This window comes from Nesoenas mayeri (genome assembly GCF_963082525.1).
Source record: "Nesoenas mayeri genome assembly, chromosome: 1".
Lineage (NCBI taxonomy): Eukaryota > Metazoa > Chordata > Aves > Columbiformes > Columbidae > Nesoenas > Nesoenas mayeri.
Genome location: NC_137541.1, coordinates 124405944 through 124416420, shown reverse-complemented (window position 1 = coordinate 124416420; position 10477 = coordinate 124405944). Strand labels below are relative to the sequence as shown.

At 40.4% G+C, this 10477-nt stretch overlaps 1 protein-coding gene across 1 annotated transcript; it reads right to left on the bottom strand.

The window, feature by feature from the left end:
* Positions 1-7668: 7668 nt before the first annotated feature.
* On the bottom strand, positions 7669-8337 carry LOC308052925 (claudin-8-like; the record flags this gene model as incomplete). The annotated part of the gene is made up of 1 exon (XM_080363640.1): positions 7669-8337. One exon carries the CDS (start codon positions 8335-8337, stop codon positions 7669-7671), a length of 669 nt encoding a protein of 222 aa, XP_080219766.1.
* Positions 8338-10477: the final 2140 nt, after the last annotated feature.

The following is a 10477-nucleotide window of genomic DNA, read 5'->3' as shown; positions in this document are numbered from 1 at the left end:
AGGAGAATACTATGGCAACCTGGATGAAACCCAGATACATTAACTCCCCTGCTGACAGGACAGCACAATTTAAAAAATCCCAAATGTATCTGAACGGGAGGGGCGGATTTTCAGCTGCTAATTAGGGAGGTAAATACACAGTGAGTAAACTGGACTGGATTACATCCTTCTATTATTATCTTTGGAAAATCTCCATGCTTAGCAACATCCAGTCTACCAATGATATAACACATTGTGTAACTTGGAAACAGTTTTTACATTACGGGAAATAATTTCAGTATACATGGCCATCACGTATCTACCATTGTGTGTGTGTATGTGTGCACACACACATGTGCATACATGAGGACTAGAGGGATTTGTTCCAGAAATGTCAAAGCAGAAAGAGCACCCAACACTGAATTTCAGCAGGCAGTTGCAGGGTGACTATCCCTATGACTCTGAACAACAGAACAAGCATCGCAAGGACCACTGACTGCTGATCCTGAATAACTATACCTGATGTTGACATACTGGGTGCTTAAAAGATATACTGGTCGTAACAAGAACCTTTCTCTTGGCTTCAGTGAACTGTGAACTTTACCCTCACTCCTAATTCATGAGTGGGCTGAAATAACTTCAATGTTTATGTCTGAAGCCTTTCAACCCTATATCTTTCTTTCATTGTGAAAGGTTTTAAGGGTTTTTTGGCTCTCTGTGTGAAACGGTATCAGTCTGAAACAATGTGCTGGTACCAGGAGGCCAGCTGAGTTACGGGTTTACAAACAGTACATGACACAGGAATACTCAGTCTCTCTGGAAGGATAATTTGTTACAGGCACCACTCAAAGAGAGATTAGCATGTAATTAGGTCTTGACAGTGGAATGTTTCAAAACTGTAGGGTGTTGAACAGCTTTGTGGGTGACACACAAACCAGGTAATGGGTGCAGTGAGCCTAGGGAGAGGAAGTAGCTGCTGTTCTGCATGGAGACAGATCCATGTTTTTTGTTGCCCATGTCAACCAGCACTTCACCATCTTGTACACATCCCTCAGCAAGTTAAACCTCTTCCTCCATAAACTACATTTCTTGATAATTGCTTTGATAATCAGTACATTTTCCTGTGACATGCACAAGAATAGACTGTGAAAGTGAGGCTAAACACTATTGGAGAGAAGGCACATCCCAGTGCATCAGCATGGACATCTGGAAACCCACAGAGTCCCTCTGCTGCAAGGGGGGACAGGGCACAAGGGGCAGCTGTGCACATCCATGGGACGATATGAGCTTCTCATCAGAGCTCTCCATCCAGTGCTGTGCAGAACAGGATCCCTCTTGCACAACTTGAGGCCATTTCCTCTCACCCTCCATGCTACCACTTCCTTTCAGGTAGTTGTAGAGAGCAATATGGTCTCCCCTCAGCCTCTTTTTCTCCAGGCTAAACAGCCCTAGTTCCCTCAGCTGCTCTTCATCAGATTTGTGTTCTGGGCCCCTCACCAGCTTTGCTGTCCTTCTTTGAACTCTGAAAATGGTTCCTTGCAGTGAGGGGTGAGGCAAAAAATGTGAGGAACAGCCCTGTGAGCTCCAATGGGAGAGGGGTAAGAGGAGAAGGAGGAGGAGGTGCTCCAGAAGCCCCAGCAGAGATCCCTTGCAACCAGCCTCTGGAGAGACCACGCCAGAATAGAGGAAGAATGTGAGGAGGGGGAGAGAGCATCTGGGTGGGCATCTGGTCGCCAGGCAAGGTCAACCCACCACAAGAGGAGGGAAAGAATGTGCTTTTCCTTTAAAGCCCTGCCATCATGTGTCCTCTGTCCTGGGGCTGCAGGCAGGAGCTCTAGCACCAACATTGCTTCTTCCTCACATCTCCCCTTGAGTGGCTGCAGCAGCCACCAGGTTAGTGTAAGAGAGTTTGAGGATATCGTTTTGATCATGCCAATGTGAGACCAAGACTCAGACTAACCTATGAAACTTGGCCTCACAAAAAGTACTTAGTTAACAACATACTTTTCTTCAACATACAGAGTTTATGTTGCCAATTTTTGCTAAATTCAGAATGAATGTGACAGTATGCGAGGGAATGTTTGTTGGGGTCTAGAGATTATTTTCTATCTCCCAGCACCATCTGGCATTACAGTGGAAACTCTGAATGAATAAACATCGCTTATCATTCTGTCAGTCACTCATCCACCAGACAGAGGCTGAAACACTAATGTACTCATCATCTTTGTCATTTGGCAATCAGAGACTACTTCACGGTAACCGAGACAAAGACCACAGATTAAGGTCCATAGCAGAAATGGGCAACAGAGATTTAGCAAGCTTAATGTATTATTCAGTTTGACTGCTGCTGATACAGGGAACAGAACTTGATGGGTTTGTGGTTTCTATTTTTGAAGTGTCTTTTTTGCACAAAGGTGTTGGATTTGTCAGCTAAATTGCTGTGAGCTCATGTTATGTTGTTGTTTAGATGAAGAGCAATACTTAAATAGAAAAAAAAAAAGGGAACGCTGAAGGGAACTGTATGGTAAATTCATTTCTAGTGATTGATACACAGGTAGCGTTTGTTTGGGAACTACTGGGGCAAGGAAGTGTACGTGTGTTAGGATGAATGATAACTAGTTCAAACATCTTTGAGCAATTCTGTCAGTTCCCTCCTCATAGCACAGAGCTGCATCCAGATTCTCCAGCTTTGCTTTCCTCATCACTGTAGCAATCATTACAACTCGAGCGATGAGCACTCCTGGATAACAGACAGATCCAGAATCCTCAATTAAAATGAACTTCTTCTTAAAACTCATCTTACCAGCAAGATTTGTTCTGGTTTTCAAGGCCCACAAGAAGAAGGCACTTTGAAGAGCACCATCACTTTGATACAGAGTCTCTGCATCAGCACACACGCGTGGTTGGGCTCGCTACTTGAACTGGCTGGTAATAGAAAGCTACAGCACAGTAAAGATTACTATTTTATAACGCCTCAAAATTTCACACTGTGCAGATGATGACACATTCAAATGAGAAGTCTTTTTGGAAGAACAGGCTAATGACCAGATAGAAGAATAAAAAGCCTAATGGTGGAATTAGCTCACTCTTTCATTTTTTAAAGGGCTGAAAACGTAGGGATAAGGGTCTCTGATAAACTTCTGTCTTCTGCTTATCTTCTGGTACAAACAGCTGAGTTCAATATATTGTTTTCTCTTCTTCCTTTAACTGTTTTTAAAATTATATGCAATTGGTTGTTGATTATATTGTCACCGAGAACACATCAACTTCGTTCCAGTCCTTGGAATTGAACAAACTCTCTGATGCTGACCCTGCAGGTGTACATGGCTTGTTAAGAGTGTTGTCACAACCCTCTCCATAACCAGCTTTGTTCCTTGATGATGCTAAAAATGAAATCTTTGTGCTTCTGAATATTTTTTGTTTGTCTTCATTGACAGCTGGAACATTTTCTGCAAGTGGCAACTGAATGCAAGAAGCACTGACACAGACCTTTTCAGCTGAAAATGTCCTACCCTTATCAGGCCATTTCTTGTTTTGTTTTGCTCTTTGCTTCTTAAAGCAGTCATAAAATGTCAAGTTAGTCTTACTCAGACTCTGAGACTCAAATCAGGAAAGTAAAGTGTGTAACTCAGAGAGCATTTCCATACCACATACAAAGGAAAGGAATTGTTTATTTGGTGGGTCAGCTCTATCCCAGTTTTCAGAGGTCACACGGGACTGCCCTGCATATCAAGACACATGACTGCTTGCATTTATTTGTCTCAAAACTTGTCTGATTCATCTTTCTGGTATAATGAAATGTTTCACTAAGCTGTCGTTTTTTCTGTAAATATATTCCCTCGGCTGGATCTTAGTGGTGGATTATTTGCTCCAGAGTCTTTTATTTTCATCTCAGAGATGAACATACATTTTAAGACCAGCTTTTGAAATATCAGTTTGCTTCAGGATACTTCTTATGAACAAGTCTTAGAAGTCAGCACTTAATCAGTTTTGTGTATTTTATTTCCCAAGGAATCAGATGCACTTTATTATCTAGCAAATCTCAAAGCCTAACGTAAAAACAAAGACCGAATCAGAAAAGGACATTATAAAAATACTGAAGCTGTCTTTCCCTGGAAATGGCAAAATACATTAATCCACTTTAATATAAAAAAGAAACAATGATACAATGGTTACAAAAAAGCCTCTCAAAGGTTCATACATTTATTTCAAATGCATAGCAAAACCCAGCTATTTACATTTCTTTTCAAAGTTGTTTTGTCCTGCAATCACAAAACATTTACTTTAATATGGCATCAGGATATTAAGCTAGATATTCAACCACAACATTTAATCAGCTATTATTAAGAAATACAGCAGGCCTGAAGTTTCTGACAGTTCTGCCTAGAGGAATGTGAATATAACATCAAAAAAGCAAGTTTACTGCCTCCAGTCCTCAATGAGAGCAGAGCTCCAGCACACAAAGTCCTGACATAATGTTTTAGTAAACCCTGGGCCATCCACGTCAAATGACACCTGCATGCCAGGCATTCTCTTTTGAGAGAAAAGTCCAGTCAACAGCCATTATTCACACCCTACTGCTTCTTGGTCCTCCATCATGCCGTGTGCAAACACTGCTCTGTTTCTACAGCCCTCCTGCACACTGAAGTGAAGAGCTGGCCCTTTCCCTAAATGTCTTCACTTTATTACACGTATTTCTGAGCATCCTCTCAGATGTCACTCAGAAAGGACACGTTCAGCCATCTAAATAAGCTCCAACAGTCACCTTAGACCCTCAGGGTTACCTCAAACCAGGTGTGGCTGGATCTGACCCAGAAGAGGCAGGAGCTCTCCTGGAGAACCAGATGGAGGGTAGAATATGCAGCCCTGGGTGTTAGAGAACTGTGCCAGCTCCATAGCTCCCCTCAAGCTGAGATCTTCCTGTTACCCTCACAAAACTCATGAACAGCAGTAGTTTATTTTCAAATCTCAACCATAGTTTCTTTATTAAAGCTCTTAAAACTTCCTTTTCTTACTCAGACCTCCAAACTGCAGCTTCCAGCTAGTCAGTTCTGAGCATCACAGGTTTGGAATAGGAGAAAAGGAAGAAGAAAAAACTCTGTTTTCCTTAGCAGACACAAGTGCATGTAGTTTACTCAGTCAAATGCATTCAATGATAAAACACCTAGTAAACATCTCTATGGGATTTCCCCCCCCAGAATCTACAATAAAGGAATTCCTGTTCTGTTCAAAGGGAGAAAGCCACTGTGTTATGTCTCTGGCAAATTTGCTTCTTATGAGAAATTTCCTCCTGCATCAAGTTCCAAAATTTTAGTGTCACAGACTCTTAAACATATTTGGATGAGTCTAAAGTGCTAAATCACACCACTAGAAATTGCCATTTGTGTCAACAAACACCCAGACATCCAAACAGCGGCCCAGCCTAGCTGTATGCTTGAAATCAAAGTCAGGCCCATATGCAAGCACAAGGTTGTCTGAGCTTTGAGATTTTGTTTGAGCTCGTCTTTTGATCAACTGGTAAAAGAGAGAAATGGAGGAATATGCAGTCATCAGGTGTTAATGTTAGATATAAAAAGCTTAGGTTTTCTTTGAAATTAATGTTAAATGCTCAAATAAAGCAGTTTTATCTTTCAAAACTTTGAAAAGAAAGTTACTACTGTAAATGGCACACCCAGTTCAGATTTGATTTCTAAATGAATCCACTGATAGTGAAAGCATTCACAACTCTTTAATTAATGTTATAGAAAACTGCACTTAATTACTTCTTAAGCACTCGTATCTGCATAAAGTTGCATTACATTGCATACGTCATCATTTAAATCCATTGCCTATATATAAATATGTATCAAATTTGAATCGCGTATGTCTTCATCCTTTGCTGTGCTAATCACAAATATCATACCTAAATGAATCCAAAAAGTGTAATTCTGGCTTACTCACCAAATATTTATTAAACAAAATATGTGTTATAGGACATAAATACAATAAAATAAGAGGTGGAAGTCTTCAGGGTAGTATAAATTATTACCAAAGTCAACAGAATGACTCCTCTGAAATGAGCTGTCTGACCCAATGACAGCTGCTGTGACAAGCATCAGCAGCTATAAGACACCACAAAAATATTTGTTTTAGTACCAGAAAACCTACTTACACATGTTCTCTTAAAGGCTCATTTGGAACTCATAAGAGCTGATTTGACTGCTCCAGTGACGAGCAGGATACATTAAACCTGTTTTCTCGTGACTAGAAAATTCCCACTAAAAGATCTGAACTGGTTGTCTTAAATGCAAATGCACATTACCTAATATATGTAATGAATATCTGTGTTCAACAGCACTGTTTCATTTAGGTTCATCTGAAGTCGAGTTAATAAAAGGCTTGTTTAATTAAATGTTCTGCTTCAACCTGAATAGTCAAATGAATATACAGAGGCATTACTCTGCTCAGCTCAAGAAGTCATTGCACTCTTTTTTCAGATGCCAGTCACAGACACAGAAAAAGATCAAACTGAGTACCTCTGTCATGAAATTATCAATTAAATGGTACTATCACTACTACAGTGTAAAGAAGCAGAAAAACAGTTTTCAATCTTCGTCAGTCACTTAACAACGTTGTGACATGCACACTGTCAAAAGCAGGTTCCAAGTTTTCAGTTGCGGAAAAAAGAGAACAACTGAAAATACTGTTGAATTCTGCACAATGGACAGACAGGCATCAGGCTGATCAGTCTACATTTTCAAATAAGTCTTGCTAACACAAATCAGTCAGAACAACATCAGGGCTTGGCTTTTGTGGGTGTGATAGGAGATGTAGGCAGGAGCTCTTCATCCTCCAACAGGCAAATGGGGATTACACATTTATTATACATTGTCTGGTTTGTTTAATTATACTTTACATTGGCATGGTGCTTTACAGTGCATAAAGACAGGTGGTTTGTCCTGGATTTTATAAAAAAAAAAAAAAAAAGCAGATGCTACCTATAGAACAGGAGAAGTCATAAAAGACAAGAGGTAGCAAACAACAGAAAGCTAATACATTCATGGCAAAGTCTGGCAATGTGATTAAAAGTTGTATTATTCAATGAACTGGATTCTGTGCCCTGCAGAAGAGATAAGAAGGATACATCAGCTCCACAAGCACCAGTGAAGTCCATTGTCAATCACAGAGGCCTCTGATGGGAGAGTATGAACATTTGTTTGCCAATATTGGAAGCTAGATTGCTGACAGCTTCTCCGTTCATTCAGCAGCTGCTTCAGCCATGTTGTCAACTCCACACTTCTCACCACTGTCCTAGAATGGTCCTTATGGAAACTTTACCTAAGAGTGAAATGCACTGCTCCCTTTGCACATCATGGATTTAGGGGAAGGCAACGGTGCTATTGCAGAGCAGTCACCTTCCTTCCAGCCCAACCATATGCTGTGTGTCTTCCCCGAGAGAGCCACGGCCACCGCTGTTCCCGTGCCATTCGTCATTCCCATAAAATGGTGAGATTTTTCTTCTGACTGTGCTCTAACTTAATGTACATGTAATAACATTTCCTCTAAGTATGCTTGAAAGCAGCTATGTATGTCAATAGAAAATAGTAAATTAACAAAATTGTTCCCTCCATTAGAGACTCGGAGTTTAATTAGACACTGAAGCAAATCAGTACATATCAACATGCTAAGCAGAAAGTTCACCCATAGCAATTACACGTAGGCCTGCACACTTTGGGACGACACTCCTGCCAAGTCAGGTTTATGCAATCTGTGACGGGAAAGTGATGGGTATCTGCATTTTGAGGATCTATCACCGCAGCACCAGAAGCTACAGTACATTGCTCCTGCAGCGATGAGAAAAGCAGTGCTCACCCAGCCCACGTAGAGAGCAGCTCCTAGTTCTCGTTTCAGGGTTGTAGGGACTTTTGGATCATAGAAGTCACGAATGATGATGCCTCCAGTCCAGGAGACAGGGATCAGAACAAGGATGCTTGTCAGGAGAAAGGCAATTCCAGCTGCCAGTATGAAGATACTGATGCTCTGGGGATCTTCCTTGGTCCTGTGAGTGTACTTCATACCAACAATAGCCATCAAAAATGAAATGATTGACAGGATCACTGCAATGCACATGAGGGCTCTGAATGCCTCCAAGACAGGAGGGAGAGCTAGTATGGAGCCATAGAACTTGCACTGCAACTTGATGCCCATATGACTGATGCAGTTCATCCACAGTCCTTCCCAGATGTTCTCAAATACTATGATGTTGCTGCCAATGTGAGCAGAAACTCTCCACTGTGGCATAACTGTGGTTGCCAAAGTTCCGACCATGCCAACACCTCCAAATATGAGAGCAGCGATTTGTAACACACACCAAGCCATGCTTCTTCTGAAAAACATACCTCAAGAGATGTGGCCTAGAAAGTCTTCCAAAATCGCTTTTTCACAGAAGAAATATAAAGTATAAGAGGGAATACTTTCTCCAGTCGTTTCCTCATATAGCAGTTGTTGGGTTTTTTTCAAAGCAGTTCATTCCAGTCTAGGTTCAGACAGGTAGAAATACATTTCTGACTGGCTAGAAGTACCTGCTATTTATTTGCTTTGAAATCCCCTCTGACTACAGTTCCTACCCATCAAGCCTAACAAGTTCCCAGCCAATAGGAAGCCAGGAGGGGTGTGTCATAGCTGATTTTACTGCTTCTCATACTGTGTATGTAGTGATGTTATAATTGTCAGGGATTCATTCAAAGGTACCAAATTGCAGGGTTACTAATTTCTTAACTATAAGATTGCAGCTATGTTGAAACTTAGTACAGAAAACCTGAACTTCCATTTGTTAAAACATCATGTAAAATAGGTTATTACAGTTGTTCTTATGACCAGAGCTAAACCTGGACTTGGAGTGGGGCTTACTTTCTAAGTGCAACTGCCCTGGGAAAACATCTGATTTTTTTTTAATCAAGCTAGGAGGTACTTGTTGTAGCTCTTTAATGTAGATTCCTGGTTTTGATCAAATACAAAAGTGTAATCATGACATTAGATAGGTACAGGAAAGTCAAGTATTCCAATCAACATCAAAGCTTTACTCTACCAGCTACATAATTCACAACGACGACAAAGAAAATAGCTGGCAGAGTTTCACAGCTTCTGCTTTTGAATTCACAAGCAAGGTTGCTTTTAGGAAATAATCCTCTATGAGACTCTCTCCCCACTAGAAGGACAGTGCTGTCATTATGTTCCATACTAACAATCTTCTCTTGGTAACATTAGGAAGGATTGGGGGCAATTGTCCAATTTGAAAAGGACGAGCTTTTCTTTCAGTGTACAATGCACCTCACAAAAAGTCAGAGATCCCTCCCACAAGCATGTATCTCAGCCTGCACAGATACCTACAAGCCTGGACAAAAATGTATGCCAAAGACTGATTTGCCTTGGGCAAGTTAGGAATAATTGCTGCATTATGGGTATTTTACTTTCTTCTCCCTACCTTGAGATAATAGTACATGTTGACAGCTCATTGCTGTTGTTGAAATTTATGTGGTTTTGGTTACTCCAGCTCTTCAAAGCAATAGGGTTAGAAAAAAAGAAAAAAAGAAAACAAACAAACAACAACAAACACAAAGAAAGAAAAAAAGAAACAAACAAAAAATACTGGTCCACTAAATACAATGAAGGCCACTAGAAGTGCTGTTGAAGAAAGAGATATTCTTAGATTGCTTGTGGGTTGTTGTGTTGTGAGCTCTGTGTGTTTGGAAATATCAGTCATTGCCTTTGATTGCATTAATTTAGTTACAGCCTTAGGTATCTACACAACATATTCAAAGTGAAAGCTAAAACCCATGAAAAAGTGAATTGCCCATAAACCACTGAGAGCCCACAAAATCCCCTCCTTCCTACAGTTACTAACTGTAAGGAAGGGATATCCGATAATGCAAGTCATATAGTATAATGTTACATATCCACATGGAAAATACTCCCAAGGGATCTGGGCAATTCATTTTGCCTCCAAGTCTGCCAGCAGGAATATGGATAGAAAAAATGTTTTCAGCTGAGATGTGAAATGTAACCTTTAGAAACAAAATACATTACCGGATTTGTTCTTATAGAGAGATGAATATTGCACTACTCTACTGCAGACATAAAAAAAAGAGAATCCTGTGCTGCAGAAAAGTTAAGGCACTTCATTTGATGCCACAGAGGAGGAGGTGGTAGAGATGAAATCAGATGTTATGGATGGTTACCTGTCTAGAAGAAACTCCTTTTTCTGGCAGGATATTGGTCCCTTAGAAGACTGCACACAAGACCTGTGCTGTTTAACTTTAGTACAGTTTCCATTCATCTTGTGAGACTTTCTACCTCTGAATTCTCAAAACTGTTTTTTTATTTGTTATTCAAACCTCAAAAAAAACCCAAACAAAACACACACACACAAAAAAAACACCACTTTATCACAGAAAAGCCCTCTCAAAACCAGCACTTAAATGTCTTTTTTTTTCTACAGAAAAACTCTTTGTGCAACATT